Source organism: Aulonocara stuartgranti, assembly GCF_965226115.1.
Source record: "Aulonocara stuartgranti genome assembly, chromosome: 12".
In the NCBI taxonomy this organism is placed as follows: domain Eukaryota; kingdom Metazoa; phylum Chordata; class Actinopteri; order Cichliformes; family Cichlidae; genus Aulonocara; species Aulonocara stuartgranti.
Genome location: NC_138948.1, coordinates 1,661,275 through 1,687,540, shown reverse-complemented (window position 1 = coordinate 1,687,540; position 26,266 = coordinate 1,661,275). Strand labels below are relative to the sequence as shown.

General features: G+C 40.9%; 2 protein-coding genes across 7 annotated transcripts in view; both read left to right on the top strand.

The window, feature by feature from the left end:
- LOC309719123 (protein mono-ADP-ribosyltransferase PARP14-like) overlaps positions 1 to 4,514 on the top strand; it is a 29,281-nt gene extending 24,767 nt beyond the window's left edge. The window contains exons 22-23 of the mRNA XM_082554992.1: positions 577 to 751; positions 2,590 to 4,514. Of these exons, the coding sequence (XP_082411118.1) occupies positions 577 to 751; positions 2,590 to 2,870 (456 nt within the window). The 3' untranslated portion in view covers positions 2,871 to 4,514. The remainder of the gene's footprint in view (positions 1 to 576; positions 752 to 2,589) is intronic.
- Positions 4,515 to 9,874: 5,360 nt separating this feature from the next.
- On the top strand, positions 9,875 to 24,905 carry LOC309719138 (GTPase IMAP family member 8-like). Of its 6 annotated transcripts, none has more exons than XM_082555041.1 (6): positions 9,876 to 10,184; positions 10,379 to 10,444; positions 11,804 to 11,881; positions 13,814 to 13,869; positions 20,723 to 21,955; positions 22,048 to 24,905. In XM_082555041.1, the coding sequence occupies exons 4-6, from the start codon at positions 13,851 to 13,853 to the stop codon at positions 23,601 to 23,603; spliced, it is 2,808 nt and encodes a 935-aa protein (XP_082411167.1). In that variant the 5' UTR covers positions 9,876 to 10,184; positions 10,379 to 10,444; positions 11,804 to 11,881; positions 13,814 to 13,850; the 3' UTR covers positions 23,604 to 24,905. The 6 variants fall into 6 exon arrangements, with proteins under 6 accessions (XP_082411170.1, XP_082411167.1, XP_082411166.1 ...); XM_082555042.1 differs by having other exon boundaries at positions 10,167 to 10,184; positions 10,402 to 10,444; XM_082555044.1 differs by having other exon boundaries at positions 9,875 to 10,444; positions 22,057 to 24,905.
- Positions 24,906 to 26,266: the final 1,361 nt, after the last annotated feature.

Sequence of the window (26,266 nt, the reverse complement as noted above, 5' to 3'; positions counted from 1 at the left end):
TAGATAGATATGACATGTACAGTTGTTATGACTATATTTAGGACAGTGCAATTTTCTTTTTTAAATTGTGCACTATATTTTTCTGCTGTTTATTATTGCTGTGCAATATATTCATTTTCCTAATATTTTCTAAAAACTTCGCCTATATTCTTACATGTACATTTTTTTTATACCTTACAGATTTAGATTTGTTTATTATTTATATTGTACAGTTCGATGGTGAGTAAATGCACCAAAATGTTATTCTGATGTGCACTAACTGGTGTATGTTCTGAATGACAATGAAGTAGATATTCTTGGAATTCTCTTCTATATTCTTATGAAAGAGACCAAAACCTTTTTCTGTATCTGTAAACATGTTTATTTGTGCTGTAGTCTGTAGGACTGACTCACTACTGGAGGCAGCTTCGGCCATCCTCTTGGGGAGACCTGTGTTGTTTCAAAGTTCATGTACAGAGACAGCCACCCCAGTGTTTTCATGACAAGAACAGAAATATTATTAGAGAAAAGTAACAGACATAAGAAGGGGAAGAATTGTGAGAATGAATTAATGTTATGTTTGGACTCTTTTGGCAGATTGAACGTGTGCAAAATCCAGCACTGTGGCAGAACTACCAGATCCTGAAGAAACAAATGGAGACAAAGAATAAACACACAAACAACGAACGGCTTCTGTTTCACGGCACCACTGACACCTCCATCCATCTGATCAACAGCAAAGGCTTCAACCGCAGCTATGCAGGAAAAAATGGTAACCAAACTGACACTAAAACCAAATTTTGAGCCTCAAAAAGGCCTTCAAACTTGTGAGGGTGTGTGTGTGTGTGTGTGTGTGTGTGTGTGTGTGTGTGTGTGTGTGTGTGTGTGTGTGTGTGTGTGTGTGTGTGTCCTCACAAGTGACTGTTGGTCGTCACAAGTACTGTAGAAAGCAAATTTCAGTCCTCACAAACAGTAGTGGTTTTTGACACGGGCGGTTGCCCGGGGCGGCATCGTGGTGGGGGGCGACATCACGGGTATCGGCAAAAAAAATAAAAATTGCTCGTACTCATGCTGCCCCGACATCAGCCAGCGCGTATTGGGAATGTCACAGGCACCGATCGGTTTTCTATCGCCCATTTGCTGGGAGTAAGGGCGCCCTCCGTTTGCAAGGTGCGCCTGCTGCTTGAGGCACAGGGAAGGCGGGCCTCTGCCTCTGTCTCTGGTGGCTGGAGCAGCGTCTAATAACCAACCAAAGTAAAACTAAATAAAAACAAATCAACAAACACGAAAACACCAGACATCATGATACAGACTTATAATTTGTTATTTCGAAATTCTATACGCCAAAAGTGAGCGCGAGAGCCCTCGGTGCGCGTGCTCGCTGCTGAAGTCAAAGTAAACTTTATTGTCATCTCCGCTACAGACAGTCCAGCATATAGAGACGAGACGACGAGGCTCCAGTTACAGCAGTGCAAGTAAACAAACAATAAATATAAGAAGAGTAAGAAAATAAATATACACTTTAGGACTCGGGGTAAAGGATCAATAACAATTGTAAATTCATAATTTACAGTTTGATGATTTAAAGTCTCACACACAACCCGTCGAAAGGGGAGGGGCCAGCTGCTTCCAAATAGAGCACATTTCATTCATAATGATGTGAATCCAAGCCCATCATATATTCCTGATTTGAATCCTGGGTTGTGTGAAATCCCAGAAATGCACCTTAGACAAAGTGAATCTGTGAACTAAGGTGTAGGTGTGTTAGGTTATGTTGTGGTGATCCTCGGGTTGGGGGATTTGTGTTCATACTGGAGTGCAAAATTAAAACCAATGGAAGATGGACAAGAAAAGTTCAAAGCCATCAGGTGCTCAGTTTAGAAAAAAAGAGGAAAAATGAGGAGAAACGAGCAAAAAATGCAGGTAAGCAGATGTGTGATTGGATGATGGCAGGTCATCCTGAACCAATCAGAATCAGGAAATTATGTGCGTTACAGTTGCTCCAAGAAGAAATTGTAAATATATTAACAGTAACAGACTAAACTCCAAACAATACATTATGTTACAGATTTGAATATTAATTAGTTATTGTCAGTTGTTGATTTGTCCTGTTCTCATTGTATGACGAATTATGATGGCTGTTTGGTAGCTGTTTGCATACAATGCGCACACACACACACGAAGAGAGAGTGTGTGTGTGTGTGTGTGTGTTTCTCTGGTGAAATTCAGTATGGTTCCAACAACCGTTTTTTGTTAATGTACAATCCTTAATATGTTTTGTGTATGGGGGGGGGGGGCACAGAGGTGTTCGCCCAGGGTGCCAAACAGGCTAGGACTGCCACTGCTCACAAAGATGTCTAAGAGGTTTCTCACACAACTTCACTAATTCCCAGGTGCATGTCAGAATGCACCTGTCAGACAGAAAAGTTGTATTCATCCTGGAGTTTGACTTCAAAATCCAGTTCAGTCAGTAAAGTGGGTTTGTGTCAAAAAATTAGTTTGTAAATGAAGTTACAATGGTACCAGAGAGCACAGTGGAGGAGCATCAGTCAGATTTCACTTAAAATTGCCCATCCACTGAACCACAGCATTCACTTTGTTTGGTCACAGGTGCGATGTACGGCAACGGCTCTTACTTTGCTGTGGACCCAAGCTATTCAGCAGGAAACTACGCCAAGCCCAACACCAATGGACACAAGCGCATGTACCAGGCCAGAGTTCTAGTTGGAGACTACACCCAAGGACGACAAGGCATGATCACCCCTCCCCCCAAATCTGGTAGTGCCTCAGACCTGTATGACAGCGTCACAAATAACACTGCCAAACCAACCATGTTTGTGGTCTTCAATGATATCCAGGCCTACCCAGAATACCTAATTACATTTACATGAAGTGCCATACTCCCACTGTGCAACACGTCTCAGAAAAAAAAAAGACCTGTAATATATGTTGAGTTCAAATTCAGTCAGCAAAAAAACATTTCAAATAATATAAAAAGACTCTTTGAAAAGGCTTTTGCTATTCTAGTTTATCCTCTTTCAGATTTCACATTGTATTTTAAATCTGTTCAAAGGGTTTTTAAAGAAACATTAAAGTAGCACTCCAACAAATTCCAATGATTCTCTTGTCAATTATTTTTTACGCCTAAAGGACTGTACTAGTGTTGTGTATAGCGATATGTTGATAATGTTGTATTTGATTTGATATCAAGCAATGAATGGAATTCATCATTTTAAATTTGACTGGATATGTTCCTGTAGTAGTGACTTGTGGTTTTGCTTTGGTCATGAAAGGCCATTCGCCTTTATAGAGCTAATGGTATTTGTGTTTTAAGGCCTTCTGACCTGGATGATTGAGAACCTGCAGAGATGATGGTATTCATGCTAAAGATTCTCTAATTTTCCTTCAGCTCTACTCTGATGTTACCATTCAAATTTTTTTCTAAATTATGGAAACTAGTTGGTGACATTTGTGTCATATTTTCATGTCCCCCAGACTTAAAATTGAAAAATGCCTACTACCCACAGTTTAAATTTTTGGATTCCAGCACAAGTCTGAATATTCAGTCTTACAATTGTAACAACAAAGACTTCCCTGGATCTGAATTGGACACTCAGAAGGTCAAAGTAGGCCCATGTCACATAACATCATTCGTTCATTCATTATAACATTCATGTAGAGCTTTCCATAACTTTGAGTAATCCTGAAAACAAACAAGTAGACTAATCCAATTAAAATTTTTATTTGAATAATGCTTCAGTCTGCAGGTTCATGACATCATCCAACTCTGGACGACTCAAACTGAACACACTGACCATCACTATTTTGGTATTTAGAAACCAGATGTCACGAGTAAGTTGCTGACTCACTGCTTGACTCATGGCAGTAACTCATCAGTCATAAGATAGGCCTGCCCTAAAGTATACTCTGATTTTTCTTTCTTTGTTTTTTTAACTTGGAACTTTGACTTTAAAAAAATAATATCATGAATTATTAAACAAGACCATAAACTCAGCAAAGTGTGAGTGAGCAGTAGGCTCACTTCCTCACAGGCTGCTGCTGTTATTGTCCCTCAGTTCTCTTCATTGAATTTCTTTTCTGTCTCTCTGCCTTATCTTTGTCTCTCTCTACTATCTGCATTCGTTTTTTGTGGTCTGTGTTTGTTGGTGGGACTCATCTTGGGTTTTTGCCTCTGGCCTGACACACCTGTGGCAATCACAAAGTTGTCTCCAATGATCTCATTACCAGTCACTACTGAAGATGGTGTTTCTTTCCTGGATTGTTGAACTACACAGTTTCTGCCTCCTGCTCTGTGCTGCTCCTGTTTCTCCTGGAAACACATTTACTGTGTGTTTCTTCTGTGCAGTTTGCTGGATTTCCTTTCCGAGGTGTAGTGAGCAGAGTGTTGCAATGGATTTTTGGATGTGTGGGTTCCCTTTCTCCCTGGACCACTATTGAAGCACTATTCCTCTCTTCGCCTTGTGTTTTTGCATGAATAACTTTAAATAAATATGTGCGTAAATAAGCGCAATGAATTTTGACTTTCTGAGTTCTGTGTTTGAGTCCAGTTTGCCCATCAGCTGTGACATTGTTATGATCAAACTTCTCTTTACAACCACATGAGTCGCCCCCTGCTGGACAGAAAGAAGAATCAGAATCAGAAAGGGTTTTATTGCCAAATGTTGAGCAGGTTTACAACATTAGGAAATTGCTGCGGTGCTTAGTGCAAACATACTGTCATATAACGCTTAAATAAGCATAAAAATAAAAATTAAAAGTGCTAAATAGATAGATATATACATGATATACAGTATACATGAGTGCAGGTGGTGATCAGTGCCAAACATGGAATGATGCAGTGACACAGCGTAGGGTCATGTGTTAGTGGTGGGTACAGTCATGTGGTTATTGTTCATGTGTCCAACAGCAGAGGGGAAGAAACTGTTCTTATGGCGAGAGGTTCTGGTGCGAATGGACCGGAGCCTCCTGCCTGAGGGGAGCAGGTCAAACAGACTGTGTCCAGGGTGAGAAGGGTCAGCTGAGATCCGGGCTGCACGCCGCAATGTCCTGGAGGTGTACAGGTCCTGCAGAGATGGGAGTCTGCAGCCAATCACCTTCTCAGCAGAGCGCACAACACGCTGCAGTCTCTGTTTGTCCCTGATAGTGGCTCCAGCGTACCACACGGTGATGGAGGAGGTGAGGATGGACTCGATGATTGCAGTGTAGAATTGCATCATCGTCCGTGTTGGCAGGTGATTCCATCCTGGTTCGTCACTGTAGTGTTTTGGTTTCTTTCTCACTCTTTCTAGCTCCTTAGCCCTTTAGTATTTCTTGAGTTCTAGTTTTAGGTTTTGTTATGCGTTTCCTGTTTTACCTTTAAGGTCTGTGTTTCTTGTCTCGTCACATCAGGTAGGATCAGCTGTGCCTACCTCCTGTTTTGCCATTCCTCGTTCCCCTCCATGTGTGTATACTGTATAGTGTGTGTTTGCCTGTGCTTGTTGTTGGTCTGCCTGCGTTAGTTGGTGTTTCTCTGCATCTCCCCGCTACGTGTTTCAGGTGTGTTCATTAGTTTTCCCAGTTTAGGGCATTTCTTACTTCTGTCCTTACCACCCTCGCTTTTGGTTTGTATATCCCTCACTGTAAATAAACGCTCACTCACATCAACCCACTCCCTGCGTTTTGGGTACTTTTCTCTCACAAACCACACAGCTGTGGCAATTGTTTCATTTGTTTTAGTTACAACTGCAACCGTAACACCCTTGTTGTTCTTTTTCCAAGTTTGAGATCCAAGTTGAAATTAAAAAAAAAAAATAGACTTCCAAGTAGAGCTGGGCGATATCAGATTTTTTCATATCACGATATGTTTTTTTCATTTCAGGGGATAACCATATATATCACGATATAAGCCAAATAACTATATTTGTAAGATTTAAATGTGCCGTTGCTCACAAGTAAAATGTGAAATAATCAGCAGCTTGTTTTGATTTAAATATTTATTTCACATAATAAGTTCAACAGGGCAGATGCACTTAAAATGAGGCTTCAGTTTAGGCAAATTAAAGGCAAATATTACAAACTACACAAAAGGCAGCCGCTAAAGCGTTTAAGTTTCAAAATAGAACAAACAAAACAGACTAAACTGTCAATTCCACTTAGAAACAAAATATTAATTCTAAAAATAAATCTGTTTTACAGAAAAAGAGACAAAATTGACCAACTTATATAATATTGCTTATTATTATTATAATTATTATAATAACTTTAATAATAATATTGCTTGTGTTAATTTTGTTAATGCAGTATATCAAAATGAAAACAAAACTGTAAATTCAGACGTGAGGTTGTGCTGAAAAGAATGATACAAACAAGGAAAGATAAATTATTTTTAAAGGTGAAATACAGAGGTAAAATCAAAAGTAGTCAAAAACTGCCAATTGCACCCTGGACCCCAGAGGATTAAAAAAATCCCAGTAATTGGTTACTTTACAGGTAGGGAGAGGACTCAGGCGCAGACTGAAATTCAAAGTTTGATATGACAGTTTATACAAAGTGCACGATATATACAAGTGAGGGAAAAATCCTCTCATACATTTGCGCTCCACCACACGAATCCACATGCCAACGCGCTCGTACTCTGACACAGGAAAGACAGCAGCAGGTCCAGAGAGACTGTTAACACAGAGAGAGACGAATCTCAAAAGACAAACTCACTCGTGAACAATCACAAAAGCTTGAAACTGACACTACCGTGTCTCACGCAATCATCCAGCGATGACAAGATCCGAGCCCCAGCCTTAAATAGGCACAGAGTAATCAGCTCAGTACCCCGTGGTGAACTGCCAACTTTTCTAGGGTGTACTCTGAGTCTCACCCAGAGCCAGCTAGGATAGGCTACCTGATAAGGATACATGGTTACAGATAATGGATGAAGGATATTTTACTTCTCAGCAGGTGTTCATAAAGTTTCCTCATCTTCATGAGGATGTCACGTGCAGCACCTTCCACTGGCTCGATGTGAGTGATTACGTCCCTTAATATATGACTCATACGGTCAAACTGTCCAAGAAACAGAACAGGCTGATAGGCCAGGGCATGGCAAAAACAAATTATAGTAATTATGGTGACCAAACCTTTAAATTTCAGATAAAATCCATAAAATCTTCAGTGTCCCTGAAAGCACTGAATCCAGCCGCAGAATGACCCTGCCTTAGGCCTCCGCTTGCCGCCTTTTACTGAAAATAGTTACAATACACACAAGCACCTATTGTTAACCCTTTAAGACCTACCATAGAACGAAGTTCGCCAGAGCTTATATTATATTTTTACATGCTGTGGAGCCATTTTTGGGAGCATTTCAAGTTGCTATACATCAATACAACCATTATAGCCCAAACTTTAATAATATGTCTGCATTAGGTGCATAGTAATTACATAAATTGCAAAAAAGTGCAATAAACTACAAAAAAATTGAAAATCGTTTTTGCTTTTTTAACATATATTTCTAGTTAGAGAAATTTAAGAGGCTTATCCCTCAAAACTGTAAATACAAAAAAGTTACACAAACTAGTTTCCCACCACAGGAAATTTATTTTGAGTGTCTTCATAGTTTTATTTTTGAAATACACCAATTTTTATATACTGCAGGAAAAACGAAAATAAATATTATAGTGCAAATTTGCAAAATAACAGCATATGCATCAAAATAAACTATTTCCAGCAGTGCAATATGAGTCTTAAGCATCCCAGAAACGACACAGAAAGTCATAAAGTCAAAGATAACTTTTTAAAACACATAACAAGTAAAACACAAGCTCATAAGGCCCCGATCGTAAAAAAACTACATTTCCGCAAAATGACGTCACTTCCGGTTTCGGGCAGGTCATGCGGTCATGTGATAGTTCGCGCTGATGGACGTAGGAAGTGTCACAAACAGCTGATGGATCGGCGAAGCGTGTTTCTGGAATATCATGTTTTTGTTGCTGCAAGTGATTTTTATGCAGTTTTTGCAAAGCTATATGTGGAAGGAAACCGTGACCTAGGACAAGCTGATGGCATAAGATGTACGTACAACTCCTCCAGTTTCATATGCAAAAAAAGTTTTTGCGCTAGCTTATGTGGTTGCAGAGCTACCGGGATTTAAAAATAGTTACGCAAAACAGAGCGTGCCCGCTCCGATCGGCTGTAAAGGGTTAAACCCCCCCTATAGGGCTTTGAAATGTGATGTCACGGGAGGGGGCGTGGCCACTTAGTAGGCCAAACACAGTACACGGGAACGAAAGCACACGGAAACGTCAGCTACGTACGTGCTGCGTTGTCAGTTGCAACGTTAGATCACACGATCACCAAGGCCGGAAGCTGGAAAATGGTCTCGCTTTTTATCGTTTCCCCTCTTGGAAAATCCAGTTATCAAAACGATAATAAGGAAGTTGTTTAGAAAGTTAGCAAGTTCAAGACGACTTACCTTTGTCTTAATGACAACGTACTCGCAACGTGGAGGATTAAAATGGCCAAATCTTACACCCAGCCGTTTGTTAATTAGATGTGCGCCTCCAGGGATTTATAATTCCTAAACTGATTCGTCGTGTGTGCGCTGACTCCACAGACAAGGTACGCGAAGATATCAGGATAGGACAACGGCGGTAGGTCGTCTGGGTTTCTGCTCCACTTCCTTATTTCATACGGGTCCACATTACCGATGCACGCTATTTTTTCTAAGTACCGTCTCTTGGTATCTGGGTGCAATCGGTCAGGATACAGCTCTTTGTCTTTTGCGCTGATTTTAAGCATGGATCTGGCAGTCCTGCTTCCAACACAGTGTGTTTGTTTTTATTCGTGGCCTTCTAAGATGGCGCCGCAATCCCACAATACAATGTGGCGTGATGTCAACTCCAAAGCCCTTTGGTTACAAAAGACAAGACACGTGTGTGTGTGTGTGTGTGTGTGTGTGTGTGTGTGTGTGTGTGTGTGTGTGTGAGACCTCCTGCCCACAAAAGGATCATAAAGGCAGGAAGTTTACTAAGCAACAAACAGAACCCTCACATAGAAGTCCCAAATAAAACACTTCAGCCTCCTCCACCAACAAACTGGCTGGAGAGGTGGTCAGAGACAAAGGAATGTCTTTGATCCTGTTGCTTGAACTAAGACATTCAAATTCAAGTAACACAATGACAACATTTAACAATTTGACTCCAACACGGGTGTTTGGCTGAAGTGAAAATGCAAAAAACACTTCATGAAAACTGCACCAACCAGGATGACTCATCTTCATGGAATCTGTTACTGGCACAACGTGAGTAGATAAAAGAGGTCAGACCGGTCTCTATTTACAAAACTAAACATACATAACAGACGATGTGAGCTTTTAGGATTGAGAAACGTTTCTTGGCCGATACATTTGTGGCAACAAACAAACTCTGGCCGAGTGAGTTACAATGAGGAAATGAAAGAACAACTTTTTCTCCCAGCTGTTTTTGTTTCGTGCTTTCTTCTTCCCAAGATATTTAATTCTTGTAGACTTTAAACCCTGTAATATGTCTGGGGTGGCTGTAGCTCAGGCGGTAGAGCAAGTCACCTACTCAACCGAAATGTTGGGGTTTTGATTCCAGGCTGCTTTAGTCTTCTTGCCAAACATCCTTGGGTAAAATGTCTTGATGCTCAGGCTCAGTCATCCAGGTAAGTAAATCCCAAAAAGTTGATTGTGTTCATCTGGATGTTTTCAGTGGGAGAAACGTTTCGTCACTCAGTGACTTCTTCAGTCTCAGCTGACTGCAGGTTTCCTCGACCTTATAAACTGTACATTTGCATAATAACCAACCAAACCAGCACCATTGAATTAACAATGGAACCACTACTGATCAAAGCCCATTGACTCCAAACACCACATCTCAGTAGCTTTTACTCCCCAAAACTCACCAATTTCTTTGTTTCAGTGTATTGATTGTTGCAAAACATTTTTTGATGACTTCTTCGCGTTTTTTACAAAGAGGACTTTAACTTTAGGGGAAAAACATTATCAGAGCACAGATATGGTGGGATTTAACATCTTGATGTCTGAGTCCATGTTTCTCAACTGAAAAACAAGCTAGTGTTACCTGACACATTTTTTTCCAAACCACACCCAGTCCACATATTTCACAGGCAGAACTGGAGTTTTTTTTACTTTCACTTTAGCCATCTTGGTGTGAGGACACAACTGACTTCAGCAGGTAAGTAATACCTAGATACCTAAATGCTTCACCGAAAGAAAACAAGGGAAACTACTGACGTAAATACAATTTTCAATGTGAGGGAATAAGTGGTGATTTTTGTTTTGTTTGATCTCAGCTGACACTTCAGATTACTTCTAGCAATTTATATAAGCATTTTTGTGAAATTCTTATATGATTACATACTTTTATAGAGAACATGTCATTCCACCTCCAGAACCAGATGCTTCATGACATTCAGTCACTACTGGTTACAACAGGTAACCTTCTGTGTAATCATAAATTATATACTTGTGAGTTTTCAGTTATTTTGTTTGTATTTATTGTCCTGGTCCTGGGTCTGTGACTCAGTGAGTTGCACTGTTTTTTTTTGTTTTTTTGTTTTTTGTTTTTTTTTAAATGACATCAGAAACAGCAGTATGCGACATTACGTGATGGCAGAGCTTCAGTTCATCCTTTGTCATTTTTTTTTTTTTTTTTTTAATAAATAGGACAGGGGGAATGAATGAGAGAGAGAGGGGGAGAGAAAGAAAGAAAACCAAAGGGGAGAAGAGACGGTGAGAAGGGGGGGAAGAGAGACAAAAAAAAAAAAAAAACTCCTGGGTCACCTGTATGGAGAAAAAACAAACAAACAAACAAACAAACAAACAGAGGAGACAGCAAACAACAAAGAGCAACATAATAATAGAGAAAACAAAGCACCATCACAATAAACTAGCTAGTCATAGATATCAGTATTTACTAAGTAATAAACGATATTGTGCAGCACGCAAGATAGACAGCGCACAGTGTGCTTTGAGGCAGCAGCCTCAAAGCACGCATGCATTCTTGAAAGTAGTGCAGGGACATAGTAAGGTCATCAGTAAGTGAGTTGCACTGTTTATTATTTATTTCCCTCATGTTATTGCTGTCTGTATTTCTAGGTCCTAGTTTTGATCCCTTTGCTCCTCATGTTATTCTGTGCTCCCTCTGTTCTGTGTCTACTCATCTCTGCCTGTGTGTTCCAGTGTAGTCAGGTCTCTGTGTAAAGCCCGTGTCTCTGAGTCTGTGTGTGTTGAGTTTCCTGTTTTATTGTGAAGGTCTGTGTCTCATGTATTCTGCTTTACTTCCTTGTCTCGTCTTGCCCAATTAGTTCCAGCTGTGTTGCCACCTGTTCCTCATTCCTTCGTGTTTCTGCTTGTGTATTTGTAGTGCAGTCAGCTCGTTCTCATCGCTGGTCCGTCTGCGATGTCTCCTGGAGTCTCCCTGTGTTTCCTCTGTTTAAGTTCCCCTTAGTTTCTGTGTATGCCATTCTCCGCTCCTGCTGTATCCTGCGCACCTTAAATAAAGCTCACTTGCATCATAAGCCGTGCTTCCATTTTGGGTCCTCGATCATAACTCCACACGTCTGCCGCCGCAGCCGTGACATTTGTATATATTTTTTCTTAAATAGTTTGAATTTTGAATACGTTTCGTAAAATATGTTCAGCAATTGGTAAATATGCAATGGAAATGTGTTTCAAACATAGAAAACAGCTGTAAACACTTTGATCTTTGTAGCACTCACAGTTTGTATTAAACCTTTGCATTTGGAGAAATATCACCATGTGAAACACTTTTATCTTATTTTATTAATCCAGGCACAGCTCTACTTTAATTCATACCTTTTGAACTGTCAAGTTGATCTTGGTGTAAGGAGACATTGGAGACATCAGCAGGTGAGTGAACTAGAATGAAAGTAAATTCTTCCAAATTAAATGTAAATGAAGCTTGTCGATAATGTATTTAGAAAGTAAATCACTGATCTCACCCAAAACTAGAGCTGGGCGATATGAGATTTTTTCATATCACGATATGTTTTTTTCATTTCAGGCGATAACGATATCTATCACGATATAAGCCAAATAACTATATTTGTAAGATTTAAATGTGCCGTTGCTCACAAGTAAAATGTGAAATAATCAGCAGCTTGTTTTGATTTAAATATTTATTTCCCATAATAAGTTCAACAGGGTAGATGTACTTAAGGAACATGAGACTTTTTCAGATAAATAAAGGCAAATATTGCAAACTACACAAAAGGCAGCCGCTAAAGCGTTTAAGTTTCAAAATAGAACAAACAAAACAGACTAAATTGTCAATTCCACTTAGAAACAAAATATTAATTGTAAAAATAAATCTTAGTTTGTGTTACAGAAGAACAGACAAAACTGACTAACTTTTGTCAATATCAAATAAACTGAGAACTAAAAGGAAATTCTCTATCTCTCCTTGTTGTATAGCTGAGCTTTTCAAACAGTTTTAACAGTTACTTTAGTCTGACAAAAGCCGAATGACGAATTAGCGCTTCCAGTCAGAGACTGAGGCTACGTCCACACGTGCACGGGTATCTTTGAAAACGGAGATTTTCCATTTTCATTTTAAAAAATAATCCCGTCCACACATAAAGGCAGAAATGAAGGAAAACGCTGCTATGAACATGCCAAAGCAGCAGGTGGCGCTAGATTCCTAACCGTACCGAAATGTTGGCCAATCAGAAGTCTAGAAGCCTCGGTGGGAAAAAGTAAACAAAGCTGGGGCATAGAAGCAGAACCGAGCCGTATGTGTGGACGGACAGTAACTGTGTGTATATGTAAGCATTTAAACACTGCAGAGAGTAGAATTAACAGTATTGTAGAAATTCTTTTCACCGAAACAATAACGTGGCGCACAGTGTGACGCATGCACCAGTTTATTGTATTTCCAGACTTGCTTTCGGCACAATTTACAGTGCACGCTACTCTGTTTTTTGTCAGACTTGAAATAGCCGAAATACCTTCACACAACGGAACTTCTATGGCTCTTCCGTTCGACAATCTCTCCGGCATTGGAACCATCATCTGTTTTCTCTTCGGTCACGCTCGGTTGATTTTTCTAGTCGGCACACTCATTTCCTCCATTACGCGCTGGCTCCATTACCCGCTGGCTGTTTCCCAAACAAACACACGTGCGGCTTGGCACTTGTGCTGTACGTAACAAGTCACGCGACGTGACGCTGCGGCTGTGATTGGTTCGGCGCTGCGCTACTTAGTTTGGATTGGCTAAACTTTTATTTTTTTTATTTTAAGAGGACAAGAGCGGCGAGGTCTATCGCGATAGCTTAATTTCTCTATCGAGTAAAAGTTATATCGCGATACATATCGTTATCGTTCTATCGCCCAGCTCTACCCAAAACTGTCAAATTAATTATTATATCAAAATTTTAGATGAAATAATAGTACAAAGTAATACTAAGGGGCAATGCGTAGGTGATATTTTTTAAACACCAAATCACAGTTATCAGCCATATGAACATTTTCAAGCAACTTAAAGAAGTCCAGACGCTTTTCTTTCCAAGCTCCTTAGACTACGATGACCTGGATGACTGAGAACCTCTTAACTCTGAACTTTTAATATTATGTTAATATTAATGATGATTATGCATAAATTACATGCTTCTGCTTCTTCCATACCTATCACTTAATTTAAATACTAATAATTAAAAATGGCATCATAGTTAAGGTTAAAGATTCTTTTTGGTTAGAAGGATTAATTTTCTACAGTCGCCTTGCTTTTGGAGTGTGTATTTGTCAGTGTTGTGTTTATAGCATCAAACACTTTCCCCTCTACAGGTCAACCAGTCTATGGTGTTTTCAGCAGAGTGACATCATGGCCTTTTCAGAATCTGGTGAGTCCAGTTATCTTCACTGAGATAACACACTGCACTGACACTTTGCAAATATTTCACAAGCACTTAGACAAAAAGAGTTTAAATATCAACATCTTTACGGGCTTGTGCACGAGTAATCACACAAGCTGGGTACAGCTTCAGGGTCAACGAAATGTCTGGGGCCTTGTGACTGAGGGAATTATCTAGAACAGTGGTTCTTAACCTGAGTTCAATCGAACCCTAGGGGTTTGGTGAGTCGTCTCAGGGGTTCGGCAGAGGCTCCGCCGTGACATGCACGGCTCATTTTGTGCACCAGTAAAACAAAATCTATGTCTTGAATTTGAAAAAAAAAAATTCATATTTTATTTTTCACTAAAGAGGGGTTCAGTGAATGCGCATAGGAAACTGGTGGGGTTCGGTACCTCCAACAAGGTTAAGAACCACTGATCTAGAACCTCCAGACTAGGACGCACTAACCCACCCCAACAACACGCAAGGTTAGCAAGGTTGGGCATACTGCGATGGGAAAAACTCCCGCAACAAGTTCTGATTTTATATAAACCCATTGAACTGGTCTGGGAGCCATCTTTATTCCACGCAGTACAACATTAAAACCACATGCACTGTCTGCTGAGAAAGGCAAAACACTAGAAAGAATTAATCTGAGAACCTCCAGGTCAGTTTTTCTATTACTTAGTGAGACCAAACCATCAAAGATGAACGGCACCTTACCGCCACAACCAAGCAACTCAGGATTGGATGCTACTTTCACAAAGGCAATACCTTTAGTTTGCTGAGAATTTAATGCTTCAGGTCCAAACAGTTCACAATGACATGTCCCGGTTTATAACAACACGAAATTCATGACTCTTTTGAACCTAAAGTTTTAGCCATGCCTGCCTGCTGCACGGCACTGAGCCATGACTTCTCATTAACTGTGAAAAAGGATTTATGGGTGAGCACATACTCATCAGCGAGAACAGCTGCAGTTGCTAAAGTGTTTACTTTCTGCTCATTCAAGTGTAAAACTACACTCTCTGGAAGGCCCTTTTTAAAGTCTTCCAGTGACATCAATTCACGCAGTGATTAATAATCATTGGTTTTTAACGCAGAGTACTACTTGTCAAAAAGGATCCCTTTTTCCCTGGTAAACTCCCCATATGTTTGGGAGGGAAGTTTCCTGTTGCTGAAATTTCTGCCTGTATGCTTCAGGAACCAATTCATAGGCCTGAAAAACAGCTGATTTTACACTGGAATATTTCAAACTGTCCTGTAAAGGAAGTGTGGCCACCACCTTCTGGGCTTTGCCAGTCAGTTTACACTGCAATAAAAGGGGCCATATATCACTTGGCCACTGCAAAGTCGGGGTAGAACCTGGAAGAACAGCAGAGACAGATGAGGCTTGTGGCTGAGACTCCAGCTTATGCAGCCTCATTCCTTTATCTGCTTCTGTCTCCAAACAATGGATCTCAAGCTCTAGCTGAACTCGCCTGACCTGGGCCTTCTCCTCAGCCTCCAAATGGAGCCGTACCAGTCGCACCTTTAACCGGGCCCCAATCCATGGTTCTGAACTTCCAGAGGAGAGGTGATCATAGCCAGGGAGCGTGCGCGGTGTCTTCGCCCGCTCATCTCCCACACCATCCATACTAGAACCATCTTTATGGTCGCCCTCAAACAAGGAAGTTCGTCTTAGCTCACCAGAGCCTTCAGGCAGATAAGGGGCTTGGATCAAACCAGCCTCCACCAACTTGTCTGCTACTAGTTATTTCAGCTTACTCTTACAGAGTGTTTTAAGGACACGAAGCTTAAGGTGACCTGCAATCCGCAGCAATTCACACTTGTGGCAGCTATCAAGGAGCTCAACAGATGGAGCAGCTAAGAACCAATCCAAACAAAATGCAGCCAACATGGTGCTCAACCAGGGAGGAGGGCAGAGGGGAAATAAAGGTAGCAAAACACAGGTTCTCACTTTTTCACAAATGGAATTCTCTCCTGATGGGGGAAAAGGAGCCCCGGACGAGCCCCTACTTATGTTACGACCCCCTCTGCTAGTGAACAGGGAGGAGTAACATACATAACCCCTCACACAGGAAACTAAATGAAGAAAATATTTTATTGCAGAGGCACCGTAGGGGTCTGGTGCAGTGTGTCGGGCAGCAGCCAGGAACAAGGCCCTAGCGGACTAATCCTCTGCTACCAAGACATGAAATTGGGACATGGAATGTTCCTCACTGGTGAGAAGTTAGTTAGTGTGTGAGGTTGAAAAGGCACTGAATAGATATAATTGGCCTCAACACACAGCTTAGTATTTAGTATTAGTATTTATTTATTTATTGTCATTGTCAAGAACAATGAAATTGCGTTTGGGGCTTCCATACAACCCCAAAAAAAAGAAGAAAATAATAAATACCCCTTAAAACCCAAGTGTACATATTTAACCCAGTGTGACTCCAATGCAATAAGACAATCCTTAGCAATAATGTTCGTAGAAATTCAGACAAAGACCTGAGAAACATGACAAAATACAACAATGCAACCCATTCAATATTATTGTACTGTGAGATATGATATCAGATATGATAGTTATCTATTTAAGAAAGAGGGTGGGGGGCAGGAGGGGGAAGAGAATAAAGATATGATGCACCAATGCAGACCAGTTCATTGCTATTAAGAAGTTGGATATGGTTATTGTCCGTGAGAGGGGGGCAGAGAGTTCAGGAGCCTCACAGCCTGTGGATACAGGCTGTTGGCCAGTCTGGATGTTCTGGCCTGTATAGACCTGTACCTTCTCCCTGAGGGCAGCAGATGGAAAAGGTGGCGCGCAGGGTGATGTTGGTCCCGCAGGATACTGTGCACCCTCCTCAGACAGCGAGTGGGGAAGATATTACTGATCTCTGGCAGACTTGTTCCAATAATTCTGCCAGCTTCTTTCACCAGCTTGGGCTCTGGAACCAGTCTCCTGGAGAATGGATGGACTCTGTCTCCAGCTGGAGATGCCCTTGGTGGGAGGTAGCAGGCCGAGGTGGGTATTCTAGTATCCCCTCGGCTTGCTGCCTTATGTTGGGTTTTTCCCGTGGAGTAGAGGGTTTGTTCCCTGCGCCTTCGGGTCGGGGAATGGGTCCTGACTGTCATCTGCACATATACGCTGAATGATGAGTACCCAGCCTTCTTGGAGTCCTTGGGTAAGGTGCGCCACCTGGGAACTCTGTTGTCCTACTGGGAGACTTCAGTGGTCATGTGGGCAACGACAATGAGACCTGGAGGGGCGTGATTGGGTAGAGCGGCCTCCCGGATCAAAACCCGAGTGGTGTGTTTGTTTGTTTTTTCTTTCTTTCTTTTTTTAAAAACCTTTATTTAAATGGTAAATGGCCTGTATTTGTATAGTGCTTTACTTAGCCCCTGTGCACCCCAAAGTGCTTTACACTACATTCAGTCATCCACACATTTAACCAGGAAGATCCATTGAGATTAAAAACCTCTTATTCAAGGACGACCTGGCCAAGATAGGCAGCAGGAAGAGTCTCACAGTTACAAAAGTTACTCAATTAAACACAGGCAGCAACAACACACATGCAAAAATAAATAAAAATTAAAAAAATAAAAATAAAATTAAACAAAAATTCCAAATTCTGTTAAAATGACAATCAGTCTAATGGAAACAGTTTCATGGATTCTTAGTTTACATTTAAAAGCACTTAATGAAAAGAATTCAGTCATTTTCCAGTCGTTCTGCGGGTTGTTCCAAGCACAGGGTTCTAAATTCAGTTCAGGCAAATGGAACAGAAAGCAACAAATAACCTTGTGGATGAAGAGGATAGCGACCAGCATGCTTCATTGCAAGCTGGGAACATATATAAGAAGGCAGCAATCCCAGTATTGCCATAGAAATAAAACTGCATAAGTGAGAGTTCCTCCAACTTGCCAAAGCAGACCATCCTACCTGAGAATAGAACTCACAGTGGTGAGTCTGAAATGTACGGTTAGTGATGAACATCAGATCAACCATTCGAAGAAATTGAGCAGCAGAAGCATTCATATATAGAATATCCCCATAATCCAGCACAGGTAAAAATGTTGCAGCAACAAGCCGCTTCTTTGTATTAAAAGAAAAACCCAGATATTTCTACGTGTGAACAAACTCTATTATATTACCCTGAAGAGTGGTTACTGATGGAATTGTTTGGGTCCATTTCCTTGATTTAGAAAACAACACTAGCTTTGTTTTGCCTGAATTGAGAACAGTTGTTGAACAACAGTTGAGTTGCTCGTTTGGCTCTCGGCGAAGGCGGTCACACTTTTCTCCTCTCCTCTCCCTTATCTTCCCTGCTTAGCTTCTTATGTCCTTGTCTTGTCTCGTGTTTTTACTTCTCCCTGGAACACTCTCTCACAGTCTGTTTCTAAAGCCTAAAAGAGAATTCTGGATTTGATCAACTGGTCTCCGAATGCAATTGACACGCTCTTCTCAACAAGAAGCCCCGGGTCGGGAGAGCCCGAGTGCCCTGGAAGGACTTTCCCTGCCGGACACACGATGGACGGGTGGCATAACTGGAGGGTCGTGTGCCTGGCAGGACTGTCAATCGAGGACGCTGAAGATATCTATCTATGTGGAACCATGATAACAGGGTTCTTGCTGATCAGAGCTGGCTTGGCCCTCGCTTATCGGAGAATTAAGACAGCGGAACCGGCTGTACAAACCCCCCCAAGGCTGCCCACTGGGATTGAAATGTTGGGACGAGGTGCAACTTCTCAGAATGGGCTCCCTGAGTGCAGCATGGTTAAGATCTTGGAGAAGCTTACGGCTGCCATGAACACTCAGAATAAGACCTCTGAGCGAAAGTTGGATTACATCGTGGAACAGCTTACTGCAGTCGTGAGTTCTCAGAATCTGCTCTCTGAGCACAAGAATGACAAGACCACGGAGCGCAAGTTTGATAACATCATGGAGAAGCTCGCGGGTCTCCAACGGGAGATTGAGAGACCAGTGTCGGAGTGTTAAAGTACAACTTTGAAATTCTCATGAGTTGTTCGTATAAAAGAAAAAACTACCATCTAATTGCGGCTATCCCTTCGGCGCCAGCTGTGGGCTCAAGGCTGGAGCCGTACACCACCTGGGTTGGCTGGAAGACTGTTTACTTAGCCTGATAGGGCGAAGGACACTGTCTCAGCTGAACTATGGACACGCACACACATACACTTACACTGATAAGCACTCACTCTCCCCCCTCCCCTTCCAACGCCTTCGATGCTTGACTCCTCTTGGGGAACACGAGGCGGGTCTGGACCCGCGCTGGAGAGTCAGCGCAGTGGCAGGATGGCTGCTGTGTTGCCTAGGATTACTCCTCACCCCCTACCCAACCCTGTTGCTGGTCACATGCTCCATATTGTTGTACTGTGGACATTTATGTGCTTTTCTGTGCGGAGGAGTTTTTTTGTTTCCTGTTCTCATGCTGTCCTCCTATAGCCCAGCATGAGCAGAGGTCTCTTTTTTTTCCTCTTGTACTTTCCCATTGTAGTGTACATTTCAGTGTTTTTCTGTAATGCAACCGATCTCTGACTTGTATCCCCATGTGATGTCTGTGTTGTGTGTGTATGGTCGGGGGCGCGGGTTCATCCACTGCAGGCCAACCTGCCACTGCATGTGGCGAATAAAATTTGAACTTGAACAAGTTTAAGCTAAAGTAATGAGTGCTGGACAGGAGAAAAGGTTTTCTGCAAGAAGTCAATGGCTTGGACAAGAGTTGAACCACAGCTGTAAATAACTGTGTCATCAGCATAGAAGTGCAATGTTGCATCTAGCACATTTAGACCAAGATTGTTTATGTAAATGATAAATAGAAGGGGACCTAATACAGAGCCCTGTGACACTCCGTTTATTTCTCGGACTTATGTGCAAATCCCATTTTGTCCATAACGAGTACCATGTTCGAACATAGGGGTTTCCATAGGTGCACATGGCACCAGGATGCCCTAGGTCACGGGTCGATGATGGATTTTGTAAATGTATCACTGGACCTGTAGCCATATGTTCTGGACACTCTGGTAAAGAGTTGGGCTGAGATATCAGCTGATCACCACCTGGTGGTGAGTCGAATCACACGGACAGACCAAGCACACCTAAAAGTACAGTGAAGGTGCGCTGCGTATGCCTGGCAGAGGCTCCAGTCCACGAGATCTTCAACTCACAGCTGTGGCATGTGGAACGTTGAGGCAATAAGTCAGACTCCTGGTGGGAAATGGCCTCCAGTTTTCCTGTAACAGGCCGTGGCGTAGTGTGAGCAGTGGGGATGAGAATCAACATTTCCAAATTTCCACCATGTTCCTCAGTCGGAAAAGTTTGAAGAGCCCACTCTGGGTCATGGATGAGATCCTGTCCCAAGTGGAGGATTTTACGTATCTTTAGGTGTTGTTCACAAGTGACGGGAGAAGGAAGCAGGATATTGAGAGACGGATTGGTGCTGCGGCTGAAGTGATACAGATGCTGTACCAGTCCATCGTGTTGTAGAGACAGCTGAGTGTAAAAGGAAACTACCCACACCTAACTGTAACTGGGGACAACATTTAGTAAATACGGTCCATAGTTTCACACACACACACACACACACACTGCGACAACATGGTGAGAGATGGATGGATCAGTCGACAGTGAGATAATATTCAAATTTGATGGCAGTTGTTAGGTGTCACTTGAGTCTGTAACATTAAGTTTTCTGTCTGTGCTGATCCACCTGTAACCAACTAAAAGATATAGTCAGAAATATTTTAAAGAACATTTTTCTGGTCTATTTAGTTATTGAAAACTACATAATGAAATGTGGTAAATAGGAGTGAGATGGACATATGTGTGTTCTCATTATGAAATTTTTTTTTTCAGCACATGAACTCAGAATAATGCTGTTTGGAAAAAATGATGACAAGAAATCAGCCCTGGAAAACCTCATCACTGGAAAGAAAAGATCCATTGTGTCTAAAGTCCTTGGAGGAAAGCAATGTCACGCTGCCTCTGGAGAGTGGAACAGGAAACCGTTAACAGTAGTCAAAACTCCCGACATCTTCAGTCTGTCTGTTGATAAATTGTTAGAAGTGATGAAGAGCTGTGTGAGTCTCTGTCCTCCTGGACCAAATGTTCTGCTGCTGTTAGTGAAACCTTCTGATTTCTCTGAAGAGGACAGAAAAAATCTGAACTTGGTCCTCAGTGTGTTTGGTCAAGATGCATTTAAGCACTCCATGGTCATCCTGACACATAATGAGATAAAGAGTAACTCAGTGGAAAGACTCATCAAACACTGTGATCACAGGCAGGAATATATCAGTTTTGACAAAAAAGACATTCCCATATCTTACTCAAAGTTTATGGAAAAAATGAATCAAATAGTGAGTAAAAACTGGGGAAAATATCTCATGTTAAAAGAGGAGGCTAAACCCACGAGAGTGAAGTCCAGTGTGAACCTGGTTCTGTGTGGGAGGAGAGGAGCAGTGAAGACGTCAGCAGCCAAGGCCATTTTAGGTCAGACTGAGCTTCATTCAGCCTCCAACTCATCAGAGTGTGTTAAACATCAGGGAGAGGTGTGTGGACGTTGGGTTTCCCTGGTGGAGCTGCCTGCCTTGTATGGAAAACCTCAGGATGCAGTGATGGAGGAATCATTCAAGTGTATCTCCCTCTGTCAGGCAATCCATGCCTTCATCCTGGTCCTACCTGTGGCTCCCCTCACTGATGAAGACAAGGGAGAGTTAGAGACCATCCAGGATGCATTCAGCTCTCGAGTCAATGACTTCACTATGATTCTGTTCACTGTGGACTCAGATCCTACAGATCCAGCTGTTATTAACTTTTTCAAGGAAAACCAGGACATCCAGAAGCTCCTTCAGACTTTTAGACAAAGACATGTGGTTCTCAATATCAAGGCTAAACAGCAGAGGGATAGTTTGAAGACCATGCTTCAGACTGTGGATAAAATGAGCCTGTCTGAAAAGAGCATGGGCAAACCACACTGTTATACAGCTATAACCTTGCTACATGCACAAATGGAGAAAGTCTTACAACAAGAGAAAATCATTAAGACGCAACAAGATGAAGCTAAGAAATTGAAGATGAACATGATCACAGGTAAGCACAAATATTTTTCTTAGTCTGATGTCCTACAGTCTTGATATAACAACCTATAATAATAAATATAAAACTTTATGTTTATGTTTTAGGCGATGAAGGTGGAGAACAGGACTCAGACTGTCTCAGGATTGTGCTGATTGGGAAGACCGGCTGTGGAAAGAGCTCTACAGGAAACACCATTTTAGGAAGAGACAAGTTTGAAGCTGCATCAAGTCAAATATCAGTTACACAACAATGTCAGAAATTACACGGTGAGGTGGACGGTCGTCCTGTTGTTGTGGTCGACACTCCTGGTCTGTTTGACACAAGTTTGTCCAATGAAGAAATTCAAGAGGAGATGGTGAAATGTGTCAGTCTCCTGGCTCCAGGACCACATGTCTTCTTGGTGGTGATACAGGTCGGCAGATTCACAGCAGAAGAGAAGGAGACACTGAAGCTCATCAAGAAATTCTTTAAGAAGGATTCAGAAAAGTTCACCATTGTTCTTTTAACCAGAGGTGATGAACTGGAGCGTCAGGGAGAGTCTGTTGATGATTACATCAAGAACAAATGTCACATTTCTTTTAAGAAGCTGATCTCTGACTGTGGAGGAAGATACCATGTGTTCAATAACTCTGACAAACAAAACCGCACACAAGTCAGTGAGCTGATAGCAAAGATTGACACCATGGTGAAGGACAATGGAGGCAACTACTTCACCAATAAGATGCTGCAAGAGGCTGAAGTAGCGATACAGATGAAAATGGAGAAGATTCTAAAGAAGAAGGAAGAAGAGATTCAGAGAAAATACAATCAAGATATGGAAACCATTAAGGAAACAATGGAAAAAGAGAGAAAACAAATGGAACAGGAGAGACAAGAAAAAGCCAAAGAACTCCAGGAAATGGAGGAGAAAATTAGACTCGAACAAGAGAGAAGAAGAAAAGATGAACAAATTAGAAATGAAGAAGAAATCAATAAGAAAAAGGAAGTAGAAAGATATCGGGAGAATTTTAACAAACAGATTGAAATTGTGGATAAACAAATTCAGTCAGAAAAAGAGGAAAAGACAAATGTCGACAGAAAGCTGGAAGAAAGCAGAGAACAGCTGAGAAAACAACAAGAAGAGTGGGAGAAAGAACAGAAAGAATGGTGGGAGAAACAACGACAAGAAGAAGAGACGAGACGAGAGGAAGAGCAAAAAATCAAAGAGCTTCAAGAAAAGTACAAACAAGAAAAGCAAATATATGAAAACAAACTTAAGGAGGATCACCTCAGAAGAGAACAGGAGGAAAAAGAGAAGAAAGAACTGGAGGAGAAACATAAGAAAACCCTGGAGGAGATGAAGAAAAAACATGAAGAGGACGCAAGAAAGGCAGCTGAAAATGCCAATGAATCCCAAAAGAAACTTGTGGAGGAATTAGCTTATCAGAAGAAAGAATATCAGAAGGAAATGAATGAGTTACTGAAACATGTCATCAAAAGGAATTCTAGTTATTACAGGATCAAGAGATTACTGGAAAAACAGGAAAATGAAATGAAGAAAGTGAAGGATGAGGATAAAAAAGAGGAACTCCAGGAAACACATGAAAAAGAATTAGTGACGCTTATGCAAGAAATCTTATCAGAAAAGATCAATGACGCATCAGCCTGCAGCGTTATGTGATAAGAAACGAACAGTTTCAGATGCTTCATTTTATGTCAGTAAAAACAAACAAAAATGAATCAGTACTTCTTTAAAGTTCTGTATACTTCCCCATATTTTGCAGCACATAGAAAACACTTCTGCCTGGAGATTCATTATTTTCTAAAGCTAAATACATGTATTCATTTCCAATGAATACACAAAACACAATCTAACAATATAAGGGTATGTTACAGAACTCCATTTGTTAGCTTACAAAAACACTAAAGACAAGTTATTATAGAAGTACTTCTTCACATAATTATGTAATTTATTTCTGTCTCCAATTACAATGAACAATCACAGCAGATGAGAAGAATTTATTAGTTCAACACAAATCTCTGATGTCAGATGCAGCCAGGCCACAAAATGATCCGAAAAGGGGAAAAATGAATTATAATAGTAAAAACAGTCAATAAAAAAATCACAGTGGATCGACATGTTATTTGATTATTACAGTAAACAATATGGCAGAAAGCTGTAATACAGTTTTGTGTGATCATAATATACTTCGACTGCTAGTTAATAGAGACTTAATAATGAGACATGTAACTATAGTTGTGTCTAAATATGAAAAGACAGTGGTATAATACAGCTGTTATCACAACACAGTATATGTGTATCAAGTAAGACTGTACTCAGACTGGCTAATATTATATACTGTATTATTAAAGCCGAACGTGTGGATTCCCTGAGTTTTATGTCCCTGAGTTGTTAAGTATCAATATGTTCATTTATAACCATTACTACTTTCATAAATATATGTTTGATTAGTAAAGAAGGCAATTTATCATAAATGTATGAATAAACAGGCGACAGGAAAACGTCTTTAGTTTTGGTCATTAGAGACAGTTTGGTTTTCTTTCAGTAAAAAAAAAAGATTTTTATGACTTGAATGAAATTGAATGTTTACATATAACTCATTCTATTTTCTCTGTGACCTTTAAATTACAAATATTACAGCATTAACTTAATTTTTAATATATATTAATATCAATTAAATCAATAGCATATTGTAATAAAATGCCTTTAATGTTTTGATTTTTTTCTTTGATTATTGATTCTCCAATATGTTTTTGTTTCATAATTAATGACATAACTGAGACTGATTTTAATGATATGTCGTTTGCTTGTTTCATATGGATTATTTGATTTTACTACAGTTCTTGTCTGTGGTTCAGTGTGGACTGTTGTTAAATGGTGAAGTCCAAAACCTTTTTACAGTAACTTCATGTCTTTCTTGATGTTTCATCAAAGTAAACATTGAATTAATATCTCCACTTACACTGATGTATGTTTTCCATTTTAACTCCCAGATTAGTGATGATTGGTTTAACAAACTGTGTCAAAGAACCAAGATCCATAGTCGTGGTCTCAGAAAAGCCACCAAAAACCGTCACTTCTGTTTTCTGCTCATTAAAATGCAAAAAGCCCAAAGCCATCCAGGCCTTTAATTTATCAAGACACCTGAGCAGGGAGTCTGCTGATAAACCATTTATCTTTTTAATGAATCCTCGAGTCATCGGCATAATAATGGAAAACAATTCCATGTTTCCCGTGTGGTGGCAGATTTCTTTATCCTGTGTATTGTTCACATATTTTAATCATATCACATTAGTAACAGTAATATCACTTTCTCACTTAGTTGTATGCATGTGAACTACAAATGGGCCTTATGCTCTACCACACACACTTGCCACAGTGAGGCCATTGTAAGTTCATGGGAGACGTTAAACAGAGACTCCTGCTTTAGATGATGGACAAGCAGAAAACAAGGTCATAATTCTCTCTGTGAGGGAGGAGGTTTTAAGGATGGGGGCTATGGGATAGTATGTATGCGCATCACTGAATATGTATAGTAAATATGTATATCTAAGTGTGTGTGTGTATATATACATATATATAAAATTAAATTAAATTAAATCTACAGAGGTCGGCAGTTGGAAATGTGCAAAACGAGTGGCATTTATATACAGTGTGGAGTGCATAATGTTGAAGTTCTGGTAAGTGAAGCTGAGGTGTCTATGAAGTGTTCAGCAGTCTGATGGCCTGATGGAAAAAGCTGTCTCTCAGTCTGCTGGTTCAGGACCGGAGAACCTCCTTCCTGATGGAAGCAGTCTGAACAGTTTATGGCTGGGGTGACTGGAGTCCTTGATGATCCTCCCCGCTTTCCTCAGGCACCGCTTCCTGTAGATGTCTTGGAGGGAGGGAAGCTCACCTCCAATTATCCTTTCCCCACACCGCACTACTCTCTGGAGAGCTTTGTGGTTGTTAGTGCTGCTGTTGCCATACCAGGTGGTGATGCATCCAGTGAGGATGCTCTCAATGGCACAGTGATAGAAGGTCCTGAGGATGCGGGGGCTCATGCCGAATCTTTTCAGTCTCCTGAGAAAGAAGAGGCGCTGCTGCGCCTTCTTCACTGTTTTGTGTCATGGTCCTGGGTCGAGCGACCCAGTGTTTGAGTTTATGTATCTTTTGTATTTATTTGTGCCTTAGCTTAGTTCACCTAGTTAATTTCTAGATTGCTGTTTAGTCTTGTTGTCTCCCCCTGTACTAAGTCTCCCTGGTTCATGCGTCATGTCTGCGTGGTTATGTTTAGTTCATGTCATGTCTAATCTCCATGTTTCCTGTTTTACTTTGAAAGT

What these genes read in the sequence shown, in the direction of transcription:
- LOC309719138 (XM_082555040.1), top strand. An exon ending in GAAGATGAACATGATCACAG is followed by an intron (nt 21,956 to 22,047) that starts GTAAGCACAAAT and finishes TTTATGTTTTAG; the next exon opens with GCGATGAAGGTGGAGAACAG.